Raw genomic sequence first — 22,139 nt, 5'->3', positions numbered from 1 at the left:
CAGCACCCTCCTTTCTGAGACCCAGGGGTCCAAGCCCTTCCTCCCTCGGATGCGAGTCCAGGGCCCCCGACCCCTCCTCCCCCAGACCCGGGAGCCCCTGCCCTAGGCCCCCTCCTCCGTCAGAGTTAGGAATCCCAGCTCCAGCCCCTCCTCCCTCAGACCTGGCAGTCCCGACCCCGGCCGGCCGTCCTCCCTCGGCCTGGGCCCCAGCTCTGCTCACCGCGGCCGAAGTCCCCTTCCCGCCTGCAGCCGGAGCCGGCTCCCGTGACTGGAGACCCCAGTTCCTCTCTCACATCCTGTCCGGAGACTGCTCCCTGACTTCAGGAATATCCAACCCCGCCCCCCAGCTGCAGGGCACACCCCAGCCGTGGGCCCAGCCTCTGACTATTTCTGCCTGTCTCTGGAAACGGTTTTCTTTGTTTCTTTTTTTTCGGGTCTCTGTCTCTCCCTGTTTTCTTATTTTAAGGGTGTAAGCCACCCAGCAAATTCATGACAAAGTTGAGAGCTCAACACTGTCAGAGACCAAACTTGGGAGGTTTCAGTGGGTCCCCTTCTTCCCTCATTGTACAATCCCCCCCCGCCCCCCCACTAGCTCTTGCTACAGTGAGAGTTCTCTAAATATTTCTATATTTCCTCCTTAGAACCAGTCTCCTTAAAGCGGTCCTGCACTTCTTTAGGATCTTCTGATGTGGCCTCACACAGTCCCAGTGTGCATTGCTGCCATGCTTAGAGACCCCCTCCAAATCCTACGCCAGCCCACACTGCTGCTACATTATTCTGGAATGTTCTCTGCTGTACTGGAATGCCGTGCACCCGCGGCATGTGTATATACATGCACAGAGAGAGACTTATTTTAAGGAATTGTGGCTCCTATGATTGTGCTGGCTTAGCAAGTCTAAAATTTGAGAGGGGTGGCTGGCAGGCCGGGGAATCTGGGAAGGCTTGTGGTTCAAGTCCCAAAGCAGCCACTGGAAAGCCAGGGAGAGCCGATCTTGCAGCTGGAATCCAAAGACAGTCAGTCAGAGACCCCTCTCACTTTCTGGGGGGATGGGGGGGGTCAGTTTTCCAGTTGATTGGGCATAACCCACCCACCTTCTGGAGGGAAGTCGGCTTTACTCAAAGTCCACTGATTTCAGTGCCAATGTCATTCCCAAACACCCTCACGGAAACACCCAAAGTAATGTCTGACCCAACATCTGGGACCTGGGGCCCAGCCAAGTTGACATATGAAATTCACCTTTATACATGGTACGTCTGGTAGTGAGGAAACTGTTCGTTTCTCTTCCTCTCCCTGGTCCCGCTAGAGTTTCCACTAAGATCCACCTTGAGGGGCTTTCTATGGCGGAAGGATCGTGGCTTCGGGTTCCATGAGAACCCTTAGTTCTTTCCTAAAACACCCCGAGGAGCCTGCCATGCCCAGCTGTCCCCTCTGTGTCCCTAGGGACCTGCCTATATATCCAGGAGAACATTCCTGCTGTTCCGGGGCTCTCATGTTAAAGCCCTTGGGGCCATGGGGCACCTGGGTGGCTCAGTCTGTTAAGCGTCCAACTCTTGATTTCAGCTCAGGTCACACAATCTCACAGTTCATGAGTTTGAGCCCCACGTCAGGCTCTGCGCTGATAGCTCGGGGCCTGCTTGGGATTTTCTCTCTCTCTCTCTGCCTGCACCTCCCCATGTGTACTCTCACTCGCTCTTTCTCAACTAAACACACACACACACACACACACACACACACACACACACACACAGAATAAAGGCATCAGGATCAAACATAAGCAAAGTAAATTATAAAATAAAGGTTTCAGGACCGTACTGTGATGTTCCTTGGACCCTGATATAAAATGGCCAATGTCAGGGCACCCGGGCGGCTCAGTCAGTTGAGGGTCTGACTTCGGCTCAGGTCATGATCTCACGGTTTGTGGGTTTGAGCCCCGTGTCGGGCTCTGTGCTGACAGCTAGCTCAGAGCCTGGAGCCTGCTTCGGATTCTGTGTCTCCCTCTCTCTGCCCCTCCCTGCTCATGCTGGGTTTCTCTCTGTCTCAAAGAATAAACATTTTTAAAAACTTAAGAAGTAAAATATTACAATAAAAGAAAATAAAATGACTAATGTCTTGGAGCAGTGCCCCCCAGGACCCTGCTTTACTTCTCGCTGAAGCTTGAAAACCGTCGGCCTGGGGCCCCGCTCGTGCCCTGCTGTGCCAGCACTCACGTACACGCTCCCGAGCCCTACCACCATGTCCCTGTCGTCTCACTCTGAGGCCTGTGGGACCATGAAGATGGGCTCAAGCTCCCCGCCGCCGTGCCCAGCACCCCACTACATCACCCAGCCCTCCCGCAATAACTCGCTTTAATGCCGTGTCCCTGGTGGCCTGCCGGACCATTGCACTGGGCCCCTGCTTTGCCCAGGGCTCTGATATCTCAGTCCCCCACCCCCGCGCCCTGGGTCCCCTGATAAAACCCTGAGGCCCCAGCACAATGTCCTCAACAGCCTCTGCTAATCTTCCTCAAGCCAGCACCCCCCCACACCCCTGAGAATCCTGCTAAACCAGTCCTGAGCCCTCGCCTTGCCGTGACCCACTCCACGGTGGCCACAAAGTGCTCTTGGCCGCAGGCTCCTCCTCTGTGCTCCAAGCCTGTTCTAAGTCCTTCAGTTTCTGTTGTGAGGCTGCGCAGGGCTCCCCCCAAATCCCTCTCCATTACTGTCCCTCACCAGGCCCTGTCCTATCCAGAACCTCCCCGGAAAGACTGATAGACACAGGAAGATAGGCAGGTGATAATGAGATAGATAGGTAGATAGATAGATAGATAGGTGGATGGAAGGAAGGAAGGAAGGAAGGAAGGAAGGAAGGAAGGAAGGAAGGAAGGAAGGAGGGAAATTAGTTAGTTGTTGGGGGCACCTGGGTGGGTGGCTTGGTCAGTTAAGCATCCGGCCAAATTTGGCTCAGATCATGATCTCACGGTTCATGAGTTCAAGCCCCCAGTCATGTGTCTGCTGTCAGCACAGAGCCTGCTTTGGATCCTCTGTCTCCCTCTCTCTCTCTGTCCCTCCCCAGCTCATGCTCTCCCTCTCTCTCTCAAAAACAAACCTTAAAAAAAATAGCAAAAATAGGCAGGCAAGCAGACAGATACACACAATACACACACAGATGGACAAGGTGTCGTATAAGCAAAATGGTCGGTGGGTAGACTGATAACAGAGACATAAATCAAAAAATAGGTAGATAGAGGGGCGCCTGGGTGGCGCAGTGGCTCAATCAGTGGGCTTCGGCTCAGGTCATGATCTCACGGTTTGTGGGTTCGAGCCCTGCATCAGGCTCTGTGTTGACGGCTAGTTCAGAGCCTGGAGCCTGCTTCAGATTCTGTGTCTGCCTCTCTCTCTGACCCTCCCCGGCTCACACTGTCTCTCTCTGTCTCTCAAAAATAAATAAAAACATAAAAAAAAAGGAAAACAAAAGAAAAATAGGTAGATAGAAAAATAGGTAGGTAAAACAGGCAGACAGGTAAATAGATGGACAGAGGGAGAGAAGATAGGAAAATAGGCGGGCAGACAGATGGATAGATACATGGATGATGGATAAACAAAACAGATAAGCAGGGGGCAACTGATCAAACAGAAAAATAGAGAGAAACAGAACCAGCTGGAGCCTCTGGGACCTGCTACAAGATCCCAGCAGCAAGAAACCTCCATATTTCCCAGGGACTTGCTGTCTGGTCCTTCCCCCACCCCTCCCCCACCCCAACTAGAAAGTGGCTCCCCAGCTGGGAGGGAACCGCTCTCAAGGGACCTGGAACCTCCCTCACAAGGGGACCTGAGGTCCCATTACATGGCTCTGTGTCTCCCTTTTAGGTCTCTGCCTCCCACTTTAATGGCTAAAACATTCCTCCACTGCCGGGTGGCTCAGTCGGGGAGCACTGCATTTGGGCTCAGGTTATGATCTCGAGGGGGTTTGTGAGTTTGAGCCCCGCATGGGGCTTGCTGGTGCCAGTGCCAAGCCCACTCTGGATCCAGTGTCCCCTATCTCTCTGCCCCTACCCCCCTTCCTCAAAACTAAATATTAAAAAAATTTTTAAAAATCCCCCTAGAATTCTTCTCTATTGTCTAGGACCCAAAATAATACCACAAGTGCCCTTGGGACCCTGCCACCATGCCCCTGGGACTCTCGTGCACTGTCCCCAGGGCCCTCCATCATGCCCACACCTTCCGTATCTGCCCTTCAGCTCCTGCTTTACCCATCTCTGAGTATCCATCTCCTCGGGGTGTCTTTGGTCCTAACTACAATGTCCCATCAACTGTCACCGTGACCTCTCAGGACGCTACTCTAGTATTCACTGGGTCCTGTCAAAAAATCATTGGTTCCTGTTAAAATGTCTCCAGTTCTGCATACTGTCCCCCAGAGCACCCAGAAGGTCCCCTCTGAGTCTTCCCTCATGGGGCCTTAAGGGTGACCAAAATGGCCTCAAGGAGTCCTCTCTAAACCCTCAGGTCCTTCCAGGACTCTAGTAGAATACCTGGGTGGCTCACTCACTTGAGCTTCTCACTTCGGCTCAGGTCATGATCTCACGGTTTGTGAGTTCGAGCCTCGCATTGGGCTCTGTGCTGACAGCTCAGAACCTGGAGCCTGGACTCTGTGTCTCCCTCTCTCTGCTCCTTCTCTGCTCATGCTCTGTGTGTCTCTCTCTTTCTGAAAAATAAACAAACATTAAAAAAAAATTTTTAGGGGTGCCTGGGTGGCTCAGTGGCTCAATCAGTTAAACGTCTGGCTTTGGCTCAGTTCATGATTTCACAGTTTGTGGGTTCAAGCCCAGCGTCAGGCTCTGTGCTGACAGTTCGGAACTTGAAGCCTGCTTCAGATTCTGTATCTCACTCTCTCTGACCCTCCCCTGCTCACGCTGTCTCTCTGTCTCTCAAAAATAAATAAAAAACATTAAAAATTAAAAATAATTTAAAACATAAAAAAAGAAGATTCCACACACAAAAATAAAAAGAAAGAAAGGAAAAAGAAGCCTCATACCTCTACCATTAAATCTTTAGGGTCCTGCTAAAACATTCCAAGGGCCTGCTAGTCCGTGTCCCCCAGAACCGTCAAAGTGCCCCATGTGCCCTGAGAAAATTCCTGCAGACTTTCCCCACATGTCCCAGCATGCCTTAGGGCATTCTCAAGAGCCCTGGTTCACTGCATTTATTTCCTGCTGCTGCTGTCATTAATAACCACGAACTCAATGGCTTGAAATGACACAAAATTTTCATCTTACACTTCTGGAAATCAGACGTCTAAAATGGTCCACAGGGCTGGTTCTTTCTTAAGGCTCTGAGAATCCATTCCCGTGCCTTTTCCAGCTTCTAGAACCTGCTGGCCTTCCCTGGCTCATGGTCCCTTCCTCCACCTTCAAAGCCAACAATATAGTATCTTCTTTCTCGGGAGCTCTGTGTCTGTCCATCGGTCCACGCATCTCTCTGATCTCCCCACCTCCCTCTTTAAAATTTTCTTATGATTTATTGTAAAGTTTATTTTTATTTATTTATTTTGAGAGAGAGGAAGAGTGTGTGAGTAGGGGAGGAGCAGAGAGAGAGAGAGAATCCTAAACAGGCTCTACACTGTCAGCCCAGAGCCCGACGCAGGGCTCAAACCCACGAACAGTGAGATCATGACCTGAGCTAAAACCAAGACTTGGATGTTTAACTGACTGAGCCACCCAGATGCCCCACATTTTTTTTAAGTAATCTCTACACCCAACATGGAGCTTGAACTCATGACCCAGAGAGCAAGCGTCACATGCTTTTCCGACTGAGCTAGCCAAACACCCCCTCCTTTTTCTTAACAAATGAATTTTTATTAAATATGAGAACTAATGCTCTTCTCTGCCCCTTTGAGGATCAAACCCTGACATTGGTGTTTTCAGTGTCATGTTCTATCCAACTGAACTAACCAGCAGCCAGCCCCCACCAGACCCCTCCTGATTACATTGGTCTCCCTGGATAATCCCGGGTCATCTCCTCATCTCAAAATCCCAAATTTAGGGGTATCTGGGTGGCTCAGTCTGTTAAGTGGCCAACTTCAGCTCAGGTCATGATCTCACGGTTCATGGGTCCAAGCCCTGAGACAGGCTCTGTGCTGACAGCTTGGAGCCGGGAGCCTGCTTTCAATTCTGTGTCTCCCACTCTCTGCCCCTCCCCTACTCATGCTCTGTCTGTCTCTCCCTCAAAAATAAATAAATCATTAAAACAAAAATTTTAAATCCCAAATGTAATTATTTCTGCAAAGTCTCATTTATCCTATTGAGGTAACACCTTTGGGGGACCACTGTCCAGCCCACCACAGTCACGAAGGATGCCTGTCATTGTCCCTGCTAAGATATCCTCATTCTGGGCTCCTCCTCCCAGGTTTGGCAGTGAGGCCTCTCCGTGGGCCAGAACAGTCCCCATGATGTCCTTGCTTCCTTCCTGCTACAACAGAGAAAGTCCTCAAGGTCACTTCTGCATGTCCTGGAATCTTGCTGTATCCTTACAGGCCATTTACAGCATCTGCTGGCAGTCCCTTCTCACATTCCCAGGGTCTTGCTCTAATGATGCCACCTCTATACTCTCTAGAACCCCTGGGGTCCTGCTATCATATGGGGGGCTGCTGTTAAGAATAGAAACTCCAAGGCAGGACCTGTTACTTAATTTGCGGGGCCCCTTGTTCCAAATTCAAAGACAGCTCAAGCAGAGCACTGAACCCAGTGCGGGTCCCTCCTGAACGCTGGCTTCAACCGCATGGGGAGCTCGCCCACCAAACTGCCTGGGGACCGGCACTATACGCGGGTCTTCTCGCCGGCGCTTCCCTTCTGCACCTGCACCATAGTGCCCCCTACTGACCCCGAGAGACAATCACACCTCCTGAGTTCAAAACCAAATGCTGCCTGTTCCAGGTTGGCCCCTCTGAGCCTTCGTTTCTTTATCTATAAAATGGGAATAACAGTTGTGCTAACCTCAGAAGAGAGACCTCTGCGAACCAAGGGTCTGGCACGGGGCCCATGGTAGGGCATATAGTAACACTGTTCCCCTTAACGTACCCCCCCCACCCCCACCCCACTCCCAGAGATCTGTCAGCAGGCTCCGGATTTATTTTGCTCCCTCTTGTATCCCCAGGGACCAGAACCATAAATCTATGTGAAATGAATGGTGGCCATAAGGAATGACCCTGGGCTCATGTGGCCCCTGAAATTCTGGAATGGCTTGATGTCCTGTTAGAATGTTCTAGCAGAAGCTATACTGTAGACCTCTGTTATAAGATGTAATAGAGCCGGACCTACCAGTGTGTTAGAGTCCAGGGTCTTCCCATCATGGGCTCAGGGCTGAAGCACACAGGGAAGCCGCTACAATCCAGCTTCCCTAGACCGCGCTCACAGACCTCCGGGCCGGTTAAAGGAAGTCACAAATAACTATTGCTACACAAGTAACGCGCATGGGCTGGCAGTGATGTATCCCACGTGTCCTGCGACCATTAACGGGGCCTGCTACAGGGCCCCCAAGGTCCTGCTGTTGCAGAATACCACAAGGGCTGCAACAATGCTTGCCAGAGCTCTTCTAGAGCCACGGGGACCTCCAGCTAAAAGCATGCAACAGAATATTCTAGAAGCATGCTAAAATAGACTCAGGGTCCCAGGCCAGCCCACCTGGGCTTGCTGTCATAGACGTAGGTTCCACAACCATATACTTAACACCTCTGGGATCCCCTGCCAAATACCCCTGTCCTTGGACCTTCCTGGAGGGACCCGGGGCCTGCAACACTAAGATACCCAGGGGTCTTTCTCGAATAGGCTCAGGGCTCTGGAATAATTACTGCTGTCACAAGTATCACTTACTAGAATTACTTTCACTCCATTAACACAGGTGGTCATATTTCATCCTCCAGTAGGGGAGAGAGGCAAGAACCCATTTTACAGATTAGCAAGCTGAGGCTCCGTGGTGATCACCTACTAACGCGTGGCAGGGCAAGAAATCAAAACAGAGCCTGCAGTCATAATGCTGCCACTTGGAGGGATCAGCTCATGGTCACTTCTTTGGGTTATTCCAGGCCTTGTGACCAATGAGATTTAAATCCCTGTGGGATTTAACTTTAATTCGGCTACTCAACTAGACACCAACGGAGCGCTTACAGCCTGTCCAGGCACTGGGGATGCAGAAATCCTTGCCCTCAAAAGTTCACATTACAGTGGCCACTGGGTAAACAAACATGCAAGATCACACAGGATTTGTACAATAAACATACAAATACACAAGAAACTGGCTTTATCGGGTCTCTGCAGGACAGCTAAGCAGGGAAGGGTGGCTGGGAGGGGACTGGAGATCTCGCTTCACCGGCTGGGAAGAGGCTGGGGAGCATCAGGGCCTGCGGTGGAAGCTGAGTGGGTCCGGGGGCACAGTCAGTGCAAAGGCCCAGGGGAGCAAGGAGAGGGGAGAGCGGTGGGCACAGAGCAGGGGGAAGCGACGGGAAGTGCTGAGGCTGTGACGGACCTAGGAGCTACCTGGGCTTGTCACCGGATTCTAAAAGGGGTAGACACCCTGGTGGTGACCTGGTGGCACGGGTCCAGGGCGTCTTCTCTCCTTGGTCTTCGCCACCTGAACCCCCAGGCCCGGCAGCGCTGCCCCCCAACGCACACCAGGCAAGCGCCCCACCTGCAACGAGGTAGCCTAACAACACGGTGGGGTGCCTTGGACCGACCTCAGGGAGGGACCCGAGTGGAGCCGGGTTGCTGTTGTAAACACGGCAGCCCCACCCCAAACGGAAACACCTGTGGTGGGGGGGCCTCTGGGAGCAGCCTCCCCACCCTCTGGGTCCGGGCCCCCTCCCGCAGGGTCTGTGTCCTCCGGCGCGGGGTGGGGCGGGCTCCCAGGCTGAAACTCCGGGGCGGTGCCCCCCTCTGACCTGTCCCTGCCCCTTCCTGCCCTCTTTGATGCGGCCCCACTTCCTCTGGCAGGAACCCCCGCCCTCACTGGGTCTGGGTAAAAAGGGGCCGCGGAGCCGGTCCAGAGGCGGGCGTCCCTGGAGGCAGCAGCTCCTCTCTCCTCACGGCCCTGTCTCCCAACCCTTGTACCAGTGCTGTGGCTCAGTCCCTGGTACAGGCATGGGGGGCAGGGACGTGGGGACCCCAGCAGCACCGGCCCCGACGGGTGAAGCAAGTAGGTGGTCTCCATCCCTGCCTGCTGGGATTCAGGTGAGGGTCTCTCCGGATTCTGGAAGCCAATGCGGGGCCCCCTAGCCCCCCACCCCCGCCTTATGGTCCCTAACTTTATGTTCAAGGTGTCTTTTTCTGAAATCTGTCGCCATCTGTGGTCTCCGTCCTTGTTCAGCGTCCAGCTGACCCTTCCCCGTCCTTATCTCTGTAACTGATGTTCAAAGTCCCTCTCTTTTCCTTCCACTGTTACCTCAGCCTCTCTCCCTTCCCCATGTTCTCCTACACACACACACACACACACACACACACACACACACACACACACACACACACACACTCTCTCTCTCTCTCAAGGTCACTGCCTATCTCTTTCCCTGGAAACTTTCTTTCCCTGGATTTGCCTGACCCTGTCCCCATTTTCCCCAACTCCAGAGTCTCTCCTCCGCCAACCTGGCCTCACTTCCAGGGGCTTCCTGGCCCACCTCGGAGCCGCCTGCGATCAGGTGCTGCAGAGCGGGCTCCAGGCCAACTCCAGCTTGGCCTTGCTACACCGCAAGGGTTCAAAGCCAATTTCCTTGGTTTTTCAGGCAAATGGTGTCTAGAACCTCAGCTGCTCACTGTGGGCAGAACCTGCCCCCCCTCATCACATGAGTTTGCTCATCTGCTAAGGGGTCTGGAGCTGGCCCAAGAGAGTGGTGCCTGGGAGTGGGGGTGGCTGTCTGGCTCCCACCCACCTCGCCCCCAACTCCTTCGCTGGGGACAAGAAATCCCAGGTCAAAGTCAAGATCCCTGCAGTTCAGAAAGCGCAGCACGTGCTTAGCAAGACCACCTCCCCCCCCCCCCCCCCCGGCCAGGCCCAGAGGTGGCTGCTTCTTCCTCCCCCTCCCGATGCGGCCAGAAAGGGCCCAGACCAGAGTTGAGAACCAGGGGCCTACGCCCTCACTCACTTCCTCCCCAGAGACGGGGGAGGGGGGGCACCCCGACACCAGGTAGAAGACCTTACTTCTTCTACACCAAGAGGTGACATGGCCCGAAAGGTGACCCAGAGAGGAAGGGCCAGGGAGGGTTTGGCTCCCAGTCCTACCATACATAAGGGGTTCCGGGGGCTGAACCCCATCCAATTCCCAGGGATAATCCCTCCGGTAAAACAGCAGATACCCGGAGCCAGGCCCATGACTGGGAAAATAACTTTATTTCTTTGGGGGTGTGGGAGATGTCTAGCCTCAGAACTTCTGGAACTGCTTCTTGGTGCCAGCGGCCTTTGTGACTTTGAGCACGTTGAAGCGCACAGTCTTGCTCAAGGGCCGGCACTCGCCCACTGTGACGATGTCGCCGATCTGGACATCCCTGTGGCGGGGTGGGGGGTGGGGAGTGCATCAGGGACCGGGCTGCTCCACGCAGGCCACAAGAGGCAAGGCCTCTCCACCTGGGCTCCACCACACCCTACCCAGGCCCCGGGTTCCAATCCCCCCTGCCCCCAGTCCTTGTTTATGGAACAGACTGCACAAGGCGCTGAACTCAAAGCTGGGTAAAGAACACTTGCGGGGACCTCAGGGCAGAAGATCGCCACCAACCCTGTCCACCCCACACAGACTGGGGATTCCTGAGGCCATCTACTGGCTCATGGCAGTCTCCTGTAACTTGCTACCCACATAGCAGCCAGAGCGCCCGGTCAGCCCGGGCCACATCCCACGGTCACTCAGACTCAGGTGCAGACCACCCCTCCCTCCTGGGGACCCAAGGGCCCACCATGTTCACCTGAAGCAGGGGGACAGGTGCACGGACATGTTCTTGTGGCGTTTCTCGAAGCGGTTGTACTTTCGGATGTAGTGGAGGTAGTCTCGGCGGATGACAATGGTCCTCTGCATCTTCATCTTGGTCACCACGCCTTGGGGGAGGGGGCAGATGGCACGTCAGCCCCCTGGGAAGGGGAGACTCCGGCGGCCCAGAGCATGATGGGAATTGGGATCCTAAGCCCTGAATCTGACATCAGCTGTGCCAAGTGGCTTTCTCAGCAGGGCCCGTGGTGGGCATCTGAAGACCATCGTGAGAAGGCATCATCTGCCAGTGCCCTCCTTGCCCAGGCATCCAAGCGTCCCCCAACCCCGAAGTCTTCACTCACCAGACAGAATCCGCCCTCGGATGGAGACGTTACCAGTAAAGGGGCATTTCTTGTCAATATAGGTGCCCTCGATGGCCTGAACAAGAGAGAGACGGGAGTGAGCCCGGCACAAACAGTCCCTGAACCAAACAGGGGGTGTGGCCTCAGGTACATGAACTACAATTCCCACCAGCCCCTGAAACAGCCACTCCGTGTGTACACACGTGGGGGGGGGGGCAGAGGGGTCTCCTTCCTTCCGAGACCTCTCCAATCCCCTACCTCCTTGGGCGTCTTGAAGCCCAGACCGATGTTTTTGTAGTATCGCGGGAGCTTCTCCTTGCCAGTTTCTCCAAGCAGAACCCTCTTCTTGTTTTGAAAGATGGTTGGCTGCTTTTGGTAGGCACGCTCGGTCTACGTGGATGAGGAAAGAGCTGGTAAGCCCGGAGCCGGCAACCTGGCTGGAAAAGCTTCCCAGAAACTTCCAAATACCCCCCCACCCGCCTTTACTCGGTCTACATCAACCTCCAAAGCCTGAATAATTACCATCTAAAACATTCATCCCAAGAGTTCTGTTCAGACTCAACTCTGAACCGGAGTTACTTAAGTATTTATGCTCTAAAACACCCCCCATCACCCGAATCCACTCCTTAAAGGCTTCAGCCTCCCCTAAACCCCATATGGAGAGACTCTAGTATTTAGGCGGTGCTAATTAGATTAATTCAAAGACACTCGCCCTCTGTTCGAATTAACGTCCGGAAAATCGAGGCCGCCTGGCACTAACCCCCAAACTGGGACGCGGGTCCTTCTTTCCAGGACGCGCCCCTGAGGCCGGTAGCGGCCCCGCCACCTCGGCGGCGGCCCGGAGCCCGCACCTGAATGTCCGCCATCTTCTCGGCCGCCTGGAAAAAGGAAAGCCGCGGCGGCGTCCGGGTTTCCTTATCGACCGCACAGGGGCTAGAGAGGAAGTGACGAAAGGGGGCGGGAGCACGGTTTGGGGCGGTGCCTCGGACGCGTCGGTGATTGACTGGAGGCCCAAACCTAGCCGCGATTCGGAGACTGCAGGGACGCCCACAAGACGAAGGGCTGAGGGCCGGGAAGCGGCGGACAGTCTTGCGAAAGTCAGGCCACGATTGCGCTGGGCGCTCTAGTTCACGATGGGAAGGCGAGGCCAGACTTGAGCCTGCCTACGGTATCGCGAGAGTTATAGGGAGGCGGGGCTAAGATCGCGTGGGATTTGAGGACCGCGTGGCTCAGTTCCTGCAGAATTCAAACGCGATGTAGTGACGGCCATCTTCTTGCGGGGCGGGCTGCTGGAGGGTCTTAGGAGCATGAATAACGGCACCTCCATCTTTGTGAGGGGCAGGTGTTGCCCATGAGGGTTTTTTTCTTTTCAAGTTGAATGGACATTTTTGTTCTTTATGCTCTGTTTCATTCCCCGACAGTGGTATACAGAGTAAAACTCCCTCTGCTAATGTAGCAGCACTGTCTGGAACAGCACTGTTCAATAGAACTTTCTGCAATGATGAAAATGTTGTGTATCAGCACCACTCAGCACCTGGCCACGGACACTGTATGAGACTGAGGACCTGAATTTTTAACTTTGTTTAACATTATTAAATTTAAATTTAAATAAATAGCTACATAGAGCTAAGCCTATGGCATTGGGCAGTGCAGGTGTATAATCGGATGCTCATGATCTTGGCTCAGGTCATGATCTCACCATTTGTAAGTTTGAGCCCTGCATTGGACTCTCTCTGTCAGTGCAGATCCTGCTTTTGGATCCTCTGTCTCTCCCTCTCTCTCTCTCTCTCTCTCTATCTCTCTCTCTCTCTCTCTCTCTGCCACTCGTGCACCCTGTCTCTTAAAACAAAGCAAAAGCAAAGCGCACGCGCACACACACACAGAAAACAACCCCCCCAGTCTGCCAAAATGAATGACTTTCTCTCCTACTCTTTTCCCCAGACACCCACACCTGGTTTTCCTCTCTAGAAACAACAATTGTCATCCTGCTATCAGCTTCCAATGTGTCTTCCAGACTTTTTTACCCTTATTTGAATTTGTACGTGGACAAAGCAGATTGCAGAGCAAAAGGCATAGTATGACCCACGGAGTTTACTACAAATATTTATTGACAATCTATGGGATGACCTTTTAGCAGCTGGTTACTGTGATGTAATTGCGGACTATACATATTTGTAGGTGTCACAGACTGCCTTGTTCAGTAATGCAGCCAGTAGTTACATGTGGTTATTTACTTGTAGTCTGAGCTGGGGGGAGGGGGAAAGTAGCTCAGTGGGAGAGCCTGTGCTGCCAGGTCCTGGGTTACCGGGTTCCAGTCCTGGCAAGTCCGACCACTGGCCCTTCATTCTTTAAAAGACAGAGATTAAATTTAAACTGAATACAATTTATTTTTTTTAATTATTTTTGTTGTATTTATTTTTGAAAGCGAGAGAGAGACAGCACGAGCAGGGGTGGGTCAGAGAGAGAGGGAGACACAGCATCCGAATATAGCCTCCAGGCTCTGAGCTAGAGATCAGCACAGAGCCTGATGTAGGGCTCGAACCCACAACCATGAGATTGTGACCTGAGCCGAAGCCAGATGCTCAACCGACTGAGCCACCCGGGGCCCCTAAATTGAATACGGTTTAAAACTCAGTTCCTCAGTCACCCTATTCATACGTCAAGTGCCCAGAAGCCACATGTGGCTTGCATATTAAAGATTCAGAATGTTTTTATGAACACACAAAATTCTGTTGGACAGCCCTGCTGTAGAGAAAGTTTTATATATATATGTACATATATATACACACATATACGTATAAATAATACTTTTACAGTCTTTAAGTTGTAATAACTTCAGAGATGTAAATGACACCAACTTACAAAAAATAATTTAAAAGTTTAATTACTTATTTAAATTTCTTTTACACTTAATAGCTTATGAATTCTGGGGGCGTCTGGGTGGGTCAGTTGGTTGGGCGGCCAATTTCAGCTCAGGTTATCATCTCACAGTCTGTGAGTTTGAGCCCCACGTCGGGCTCTGTGCTGACAGCTCAGAGCCTACAGCCTGCTTTTGATTCTATGTCTCCCTCTCTCTCTGCCCCTCCCCTGCTTGCTCTCTGTCTCTCTCTCTCAAAAATAATAAACATTAAAAAATTTTTAAGAAAACAGCTTTGTGAATTCTAAATGAAACATTTTACTGTTGTTGTCATCTGTAGATCCAAGGTAGGGCTCAAACTCACAATCCCAAGAGTTGCATGCTCCACTGACTGAGCCGGCCAAGCTGTCAGGGCAGAGCTGGATGCAGGGCTCAAACTCACGGCTGTGAGATCATGACCTGAGCTGAGGTTGGGCACTTAACCAACTGAGCCACCCAGGCGCCCCAAAACATTTTTAAATGTAGTTACTTCAGTCCCTTTGACAGTAGCATTAGAAGGGCGGGACTTTTCATTTTTCTGTTTTAAAAAATATACAATAATAAACCCTATATCCACCCCCACCCCCACAACTGACCTCATAGTAGGTTTGTGTTTTTTTATAGAAAAAAGTAATTTCTGGAGTGTTTGAACAACTTGATAAGGATTTATTATATTTAAAGAAAACAAAAGCAGGCCTCAGAGTTATCTACAGGGTGTGCTAAACTATGTACGAAAGCGACTTAGAAAAAAGCCTAGAAGGAAATGCACGATGCTGCGCTGGTGGTTTGCATCTCCAGGTGGTGACATTAAGTGTGATTTCCTCTCTGGGTTTTGAAATGCTCAGTGTTTTGCAATGTGCTCAGAATAGCTGGTGAGATTTTGATGATAAGGGAAAAGGAGAAAAAAAATACTGCTTCCCCGCGAGGCGGGTGGAGGTCTTTAGCTGCAGGGTTTTTAATGACCCCAACCCACATTGGTAAGTACATTCTGCATTGTGACCCAACACCTGTTTTTCTCCCCTCCGCTTCCCTTCCTTCCTCTTGCTTTCTTTTTCTTCCAAGTTTATGTATTTATTTAAGTAATCGCTCTACTCAGCGTGGACTCAACTCACGGCCCCGAGATCAAGCGCCACATGCTCTTCCCATTATGCCAGCCTGGCATCCCCTTCCTCTTGCCTGACTTAACTTTCTCCTTTCCTTCCTGCAACACACTGATCTTTTTTTCTTTTCGTTTCTATTTCTATATTCATTTTAAGCGTGGTTACACCAGCACATGGAGTTTCAGATCTCCAGTGTTAAAGACCCTTGATATCCAGTCATCCACTTCAGCCAACTCTAGTTATCACCCCTTGAGGGACTATTTCCTGCTTCTGCCGGGCTTCAGACATACTTACAGGGTATCACAACGGAAATGCAAACCCTCCTTGACCTGGAGAAGCGCACGTTGTTCCCCAGTGTGCACCCCAAGACCCAGCAAAAGACCCTCCCTTGTGCCCGGCACAAGGCCCGGGACGGGGTGGACATGGGCAGGGCGTGCCTGCGAGCGCTTGGGTGCTGGGCGGGTTGGGCAAGAGGCAAGACTGAGCTGCTGACCCAGAGCCTGAGACTCCATGTTTGCCCCCAGGAAGGATTAAGGAGATGCCCAGAAAGTCTATTTGCATTTTCAAGCGATAAGCGGTGAAGGATGTCCAGCAGCTTCTCACGTGCTCATTGACCATTTGTAGATCTTTATTGGTGATACAGTTCTCCAAATTCTTGCTCAAATTTATTTGGTTGTCCCCTTAAGTTTTTGTTTGCTTTTAATATATACCCGGGATACAAGTTCTTCAAAAGAGATGATTTGCAAACATTTCCTCCCAGTCTGTGGCTTCCTTTTACACATTAAAAAAAACTTTTTTGATGTTTGAAAGACAGAGAGAGAGAGAGCACATGAGTGAGCGAGCAGGGAAGGGGCAAAGAGAAAGCCACAGAATCCAAAGCAGGCTCCAGGCTGAGCCGTCAGCAGAGCCCTACACGAGGCCAACTCAGGAACCACAAGATCATGATCTGCACTGAAGTCGGCGCTCAACTGAGCCACCCAGGCGCCCCAACGTGGCTTGCTTTTCAAGTGGGAAGTTTTATATAAAGCCTAATTTCTTTTTAAGGAATCATGCTTCTGGTGGGACTATAGTGCTTTTTAAAAAAAAAAATGTATTTTTTTAAGAGACGGAGACAACGTGAGCAGGGAGGGAGACACAGAATCCGAAGACAGGCTCCAGGCTTTGAGCTAGATGACGTGGGGCTCAAACCCAAGAACCCTGAGATCATGACCTGAGCTGAAGCCTGATGCTTAACCGACTGAGCCACCCAGGCGCCCCTATAGTGCTGCTTTAAGAGGGAATTTTGTTACCGGTATTTAAACTCTAGGTTCTGGTCCCCTCCTGTGCTTCATGAAGGGGAGCCCCAGGAAAGCTAAAGGTACCACTGATATGTTAAATAATCCTCAGAGAAGCCACTGAGCTTGGGCATCTTGGGAAGAATAATGACAGGACATGGAGTAATGTGCCCTGTGAATCAGAGCAAAAGGTTTATCATATTCGTTTTGTTAGGCATTTGAATATTGAATTTCTAAATCAGAAAATTTCCAAAAATTGGGGACCAGGGTGGCTCAGTTGTTGGAAGTGTTCAGGTCTTGATTTTGGCCCAAGTCAAGATCTCTGTGGGCTCCAGCTCTGCGGGGCTCTGTGGGGACAGGGCAGAGCCTGCCTGGGATCAGGATGGGTTTCCCTGTTTCTGCCTTACCCACTCGCAGGTCTCAGAACATTACATTTTCAGGCTTTGCCCATTATTAATCCCCAAGGTCATGTCACAGGGGGCAGCAAAGGGCTCAGTAGCTGCTAAATTCTCCACATTTACCCTTCCAGATCTAACAGGTCTAGTTCAGTCTTTTAAGCATCATGGAGGGGCACCTGGGTGGCTCAGCGGACTAAGCGTCTGACTTCAGCTCAGGTCAGGATCTCACGGTTTGTGGGTACGAGCCCCAGGTCAGGCTGTGCCAACAACTCGGAGCCTGGAGCCTGTTTCGGACTGCCTGCCCCTCTCCACTCCTCTGCCTGCTCATGCTCTCAAAAAAAACATTGAAAGGTAAAAAGCATCACGAAATTTAGTATTCCCTCTTCCAGTGCCTCATTACTACCTCCCCGTCCATCTCTTTACGGAAAGCAGCCCTCCTGGGGCGGCCCGGACCAGAAGAGCCTGTGTGACCCCCGTGGAGACTTGCTTACGATGGTGCTGATTCCATACTTCACAGCTGACAGCTTCAGGCCTCGATGGTTCTGAAAAACCGAATTACACAGGAACCTCAAGGAAATTCCTCGGCAAGAAACCTTCCTGGAAGGGCAGGTTACAGCCAGAGGGTCCTGTCAAGAGACTTTCATGGCAAGAGGCCTGGCTCCCTGGGCCCGCCTCCGCAGCGGACACACACTGAAGACGCTGAATTTCTTTAAAAATAATTTATTAGTTTCGGATGACAAAGTACAGGGGGAGCCCAAGGGCAGTGCCTGTGACCCCTGGCCGTGCTTCCCCGTGTACACGTCTGTAAATACCTTTGTGCCACCAGGCTTTGGCCCTCAGCGTCCTCACTCCCTTTAGGCCGTGGAGTGTTAGCACTGAGCACGTGGGAGGCTTGGACATGCCCCGTGGGTGACCCAGGGTCCCCTCCAATCACTCTCCAGATCCTTCTGGCAAACAATGAAACCACCCTAGTTGCTGCAACTGTCAACTTAGTAAAACCTCATGAATGAGGAGATCACGGGCAATCTATGCCTCAAAGCTCCTACAGCTGTTTGAATGTTTTAGGAGACCTTGCTTAATAGCGGTGACTAAGGCCCTTTCTGTGGTCCCAGTATCCCAAGTCCCGGGCTGCCTGGGGCACCTGGACAGCGGCCCCTGGGAGTCCCCGCATCCCAGGGCGGCGATGGAGGAAGGGCAGGCCAGGCCAAGCATGAGGAATAAACAGTCAATTTTATTGGGCTCAGACCAGGAGGCCGTGGGTCTTGAGGACCTCTGTGTATTTGCTGATTTTCCCCTCCAAGTTCTTTTCGGCCTGTTTCCGAAGCCTCTGTGGGGGAGGAGGACAGACACTGGTCAGTGGCTGCTGCGGCTGGGACAGTGCCCCTCCCAGGACCCCGACCGTCCCGCTCCCCTCCCCGAGCTGGGCTCAAACACAGGCCCCCTGCCCCTCCTCACCATGAGCTGCTTCTTCTTCCGGTAGTGGATCTTGGCCTTCTCCTTCCTCTTCTCCTCCAGGGTGGCCGTCACTGCCTGGTACTTCCAGCCAACCTCGTGGGCCAGTCGCCCCAGGTAAGCAAACTGGGGGGCAAGGGGGAGGAGTATGGTTAAGTGGAGCTAAGGGACAGAGCTGACCCCACTTTTCTCAGCAAACCTAAGCTAAAACGATGCCACTGCCCCCTAAGGGCCCCCCACCCCCCCTGGCATCAGCTGAGCCATTGGCATTATCGGCACCGCCTGCAGAGGCATCCGCAGACCATCGTGAGAAAGAGACATCATCTGCCAGTGTCCAGGACCTCCCGTTCACCCTGTTCACCCTCTGGGGACACCGTTCCATGTCACCCACTCACCTTTCTCGTGGGCTTCAGACGCACGACTTTGAGGGCAGCGGGAACCACCATCCGCTTTTTCTGTTAGAGGAGAGGGGCTTCAGAAACCCGGAGAGGGGGCCGGCCGGGGGGAGGGCCGGCGAAGGGCGTCTCAGTCAGGGCTGTTCTCACGGGGATCAAACAATGTAGGTAGAACTGGGCAACATCACGGACGCCGGGCACCCAGACCCTGTGCACACTGTCGTGCTCACCTTGTCGTAGGGCGGCGGGATGCCATCGAACACCTTGAGGCGCTCCAGGGCGGCCTGGCCTCGCTTGGTCTTGTGGGGCAGCATGCCTGCGGGCGGAGGGACAGCAGGCTCGCTCACAGGGCGCGCCGGGGCCGCCAGCACCCGCCCCGCCGGCGCCCAGGCAGCCTCAGATGGTAGTGCATGTGAGTCATCTCACGGTCGGGGGACTCGAACGCAAGTGGGAGACGTCCTCATCACCGGCCGCCCGCCCGGCCCCGCCTGCGGCCTCGGCCCCGCTCACCTCGCACCGTCCGCCAGAAGATGCGGCTGGGGGCGCGGAAGTGGTAGGGGCCCCGGGACGGGTTGGTGTTCATCCGCTTGCGGAGGAAGGCCAAGTACTTCACTGGGGGGGGGGGGAGAGAGAGAGCGAGCGCCGTGAAGCCTCAGCCTCCAGACACACGGCGACTTGCGCGCGCACCCCAGCTCCTAGGGGCCCGTGAGGGGACTCGGCGGAGCACCACCACCACCACCGGAGCCATCTCCCAGGTCAACCCTCTCCAGCCCTTCCACATCCCCACTTACACTTGTTTCTGTAGAAATTGCCAGAAATGTTGATGCCTTCACAGCGCACGACGACGACCTTCCGGCCTAAAGGAAAAGGGAGAGAGTGAGGGGACCCAGGACGGAAGGCTGGGTGGCCGGCCAAGGGCTCCACCCGCAAACTGGCCCAGTTACTGCTGAGGACCCGGAAACAGACACCCTCCCCTGTATGGAAGGGACCACAAGGCACAAGCAAGCCGAGGCCCTACAAGGGACCCCTCTTGCCCCAAGTCACAGCCAAACGGGAAAAGAATGTTCCACGTCGGAGCCCTGGGCCCCAGGACAGGGAGGGGCTGGCAGGTCTCAGAGCGGTGCATGGGGTTGATCTCACGGTCGTGAGACTCAAACGAAAGATGGTGATTGTTGCTCATCACGGACCTCTGGTTGGGACTCAGTCCCCCGGGGACTGAGCGGCAGAGCAGACTTACCCAGCAGCACCTGCTTGGCCACAATGGCCGCCAGGCGGCCCAGGAGATGGCCTCGGCCATCGAGCACCAGGACCTGGGGGAGAAGAGGTGGGGGAGAGCTTAGCCGCACTGGCAGCACCAACTCCCACCCCAAAGCAACCATTGCTTTCTACTTGTTTCTTTCACCTTCTCCCCCTGAGCGCCTCCTGTCCATTCGCACGCCTGCAAACTAGGACCCAAGGCCCACTTTAGAGATGTGGCCAACCAAGCAAATGGCAGACTCAAGACTTCAGTAAATGATAAACCTAAGACCTTGCCTCCCATATCGCAGCTGCCTGAAGGGCAGGAATTTTTTAGGAGCCCAGGTTACATTAGAGGCTGAGAGAACGTGCTGGGATTTGAACAAAGACTGGCAACATTCTGTCCATCGAGCCACCTAGAAATTTACCATCTGTGACACCAGCTGTGCCATCCTGAAAAGACCAAGTCTCTTCTGCTCAAGGGTAAAATCATTTCCAGCACAAACCGAATAGTAAAGGAAACGGGCTCAGTATGGACGAGGCTTGCGAAGGAGACAGAAGCCTGTGACCTCATGTCCACTAACTGCGTCCCTGGGTGAACTGCTCAACACCGAATCCGCAGCTTCTTCACCACGAGCAAAGTCCCCACTCTTACCGAGTGCTTGTTATATACTTGTGATTGTTGGAAGGCAGAAGGGTACAGAATCTAAAGCCAGACCTCCTGACAATGTGACTTTGGCTAAAAATCTCCAGCCTCCTCACCTGGAAGATGAGGATAACAGGATCTGCCTCAGGAACGTTACGGGAAGGTCAGGGAATCACACAAAATATAACACAAACGGTGCCGGGCGCGCAGTAAACGCAGGAGTACGTGTTCGGAGAGCTCCCCTACCCGATCTGCCGGCACACACTTGCTTTTTCCTTCCTCAACCGCTCAGACGCATTACATGAAACTCACATGGGCACTAATTCCCGACCCATCCCCTCTACGCATAAGAAACGACCCAGGAGTGGGAGCACTCGGAGCTAAGTTTCTGCTGTGTCCCACGAGGGCCCCCAGGCGGTTAGGGACAGTGTAGATCCCAGGGTTGTGGAGCCTCTTTATTACAGTTCTCTCCTTTCAGATCTTGAAGATCAACCCTAAGGAGCAAAAGAATCCGTTCCCGCACGCCGTGTAGACGAGAACGCTCTGGGCCCACCGCCTGAGATTCCTACGAAAACGCTCAAAGCTGCAGGACACAGATTAGCAGTCCCACGAGGCGGGGGCAACGCGCGCCTGGGGCAGGGGGAGGGGAGAGCGGCCTCCATTTTGGCCAGTGCTCGGCTTCTCACCGCCACGAGGCCGCCCCGGCGCTTTGCGCGTGCTGCCCCACCGCTGGGGACACAGAAATCTCATCCGGCCAAGGGTCAAAGGCAAACGAGGCCTAGTTCCAAACTAATTCTTCCTTTGATGGGAGCCCCTATAATCACCCCTAAAGGAGGGACGCTATCGCATGTGGGCCAGTCCCGGACATAGAAAAAAAAAGTCCCGTTTATTTCCTATTCCCCCCGTGGCAGACTCCTCTCAGCCCCAAAAGCTCCCCATTCCGCTCAGTGACCGAGCTTAAATCTCACGAGCCACCTACTAGGGGAAAGAGAGTCCAACCCGGTCCTGGCCAGAATCCTACCCGGCCCCACGCCTCCCCGGCCCGCGCGGAGCCCGCACCTGAGCCTCCGCCATCTTCGGCAGCCGCCTAGGAAAGGAGGAAGCCTCTGTGCAGGGTTTCTTATCCCTTGAAACAGGGGCGGAGGAAGTGACGCCGCATGGGCAGTGCGGGCAGCTTTCCGTCTTTTCATTGGCCGAAGTGTTTGGCGCGTGCGCAGAGAGGCCCCACTAGAAGGCGGGTCGTCTCCCGACTGTCCAATCCGGGCAAACGTCTTCTCGCCGGCTCTTCGACAGCCATTGCTGTGCGGCGCGAGAGATCACGTGGGGGCAGGACGGCTCAGCTGGGGCGGGGATGGTCAGCCTCGGCAGCCATATTTTTGAGGGGCTGCTTATCTCCCTTTTGGGAGGGGTGATGGGTGTTCGCGGGGGACGGGGGAAGCGCTGTTGCTGGCTAAAGCGAGCG

At 53.3% G+C, this 22,139-nt stretch overlaps 3 protein-coding genes and 5 non-coding genes across 9 annotated transcripts in view; all 8 read right to left on the bottom strand.

Moving 5' to 3' along the window:
- FCGRT (Fc fragment of IgG receptor and transporter) overlaps positions 1-471 on the bottom strand; it is a 9,672-nt gene extending 9,201 nt beyond the window's left edge. The window contains exon 1 of one of the 2 annotated variants that reach the window (XM_029925840.1): positions 221-471. The gene's annotated coding sequence lies outside the window, so the exon portion shown is untranslated. Of the gene's footprint in view, positions 1-161 lie in introns of both variants that reach the window. The other variant, XM_029925841.1, reaches the window with a different exon arrangement.
- A 9,857-nt stretch (positions 472-10,328) lies between these two features.
- RPS11 (ribosomal protein S11) lies at positions 10,329-12,242 on the bottom strand. Its single transcript, XM_029926113.1, has 5 exons — positions 12,132-12,242; positions 11,539-11,670; positions 11,281-11,356; positions 10,917-11,046; positions 10,329-10,505 (listed from the first exon to the last, which is right to left on the bottom strand). The coding sequence occupies exons 1-5, from the start codon at positions 12,144-12,146 to the stop codon at positions 10,382-10,384; spliced, it is 477 nt and encodes a 158-aa protein (XP_029781973.1). The 5' UTR covers positions 12,147-12,242; the 3' UTR covers positions 10,329-10,381.
- Positions 11,139-11,224, bottom strand: LOC115281319. The gene has a single exon (XR_003904232.1). It is a non-coding gene; the product is annotated as a small nucleolar RNA SNORD35 (small nucleolar RNA).
- A 5,917-nt stretch (positions 12,243-18,159) lies between the features above and the next one.
- On the bottom strand, positions 18,160-21,780 carry RPL13A (ribosomal protein L13a). Its single transcript, XM_029925781.1, has 8 exons — positions 21,737-21,780; positions 20,033-20,105; positions 19,587-19,652; positions 19,306-19,407; positions 19,026-19,111; positions 18,796-18,855; positions 18,404-18,526; positions 18,160-18,275 (listed from the first exon to the last, which is right to left on the bottom strand). The coding sequence occupies exons 1-8, from the start codon at positions 21,749-21,751 to the stop codon at positions 18,189-18,191; spliced, it is 612 nt and encodes a 203-aa protein (XP_029781641.1). The 5' UTR covers positions 21,752-21,780; the 3' UTR covers positions 18,160-18,188.
- LOC115281318 lies at positions 18,643-18,729 on the bottom strand. Its single transcript, XR_003904231.1, has one exon. It is a non-coding gene; the product is annotated as a small nucleolar RNA SNORD35 (small nucleolar RNA).
- Positions 18,919-18,990, bottom strand: LOC115281316. The gene has a single exon (XR_003904229.1). It is a non-coding gene; the product is annotated as a small nucleolar RNA SNORD34 (small nucleolar RNA).
- LOC115281314 lies at positions 19,186-19,269 on the bottom strand. Its single transcript, XR_003904227.1, has one exon. It is a non-coding gene; the product is annotated as a small nucleolar RNA Z195/SNORD33/SNORD32 family (small nucleolar RNA).
- Positions 19,902-19,985, bottom strand: LOC115281315. Its single transcript, XR_003904228.1, has one exon. It is a non-coding gene; the product is annotated as a small nucleolar RNA Z195/SNORD33/SNORD32 family (small nucleolar RNA).
- Positions 21,781-22,139: the final 359 nt, after the last annotated feature.

Source organism: Suricata suricatta, chromosome 16 (genome assembly GCF_006229205.1).
Source record: "Suricata suricatta isolate VVHF042 chromosome 16, meerkat_22Aug2017_6uvM2_HiC, whole genome shotgun sequence".
Lineage (NCBI taxonomy): Eukaryota > Metazoa > Chordata > Mammalia > Carnivora > Herpestidae > Suricata > Suricata suricatta.
The sequence above is the reverse complement of the archived record's forward strand: the minus strand, read 5'-3'. Positions and strand labels throughout refer to the sequence as shown.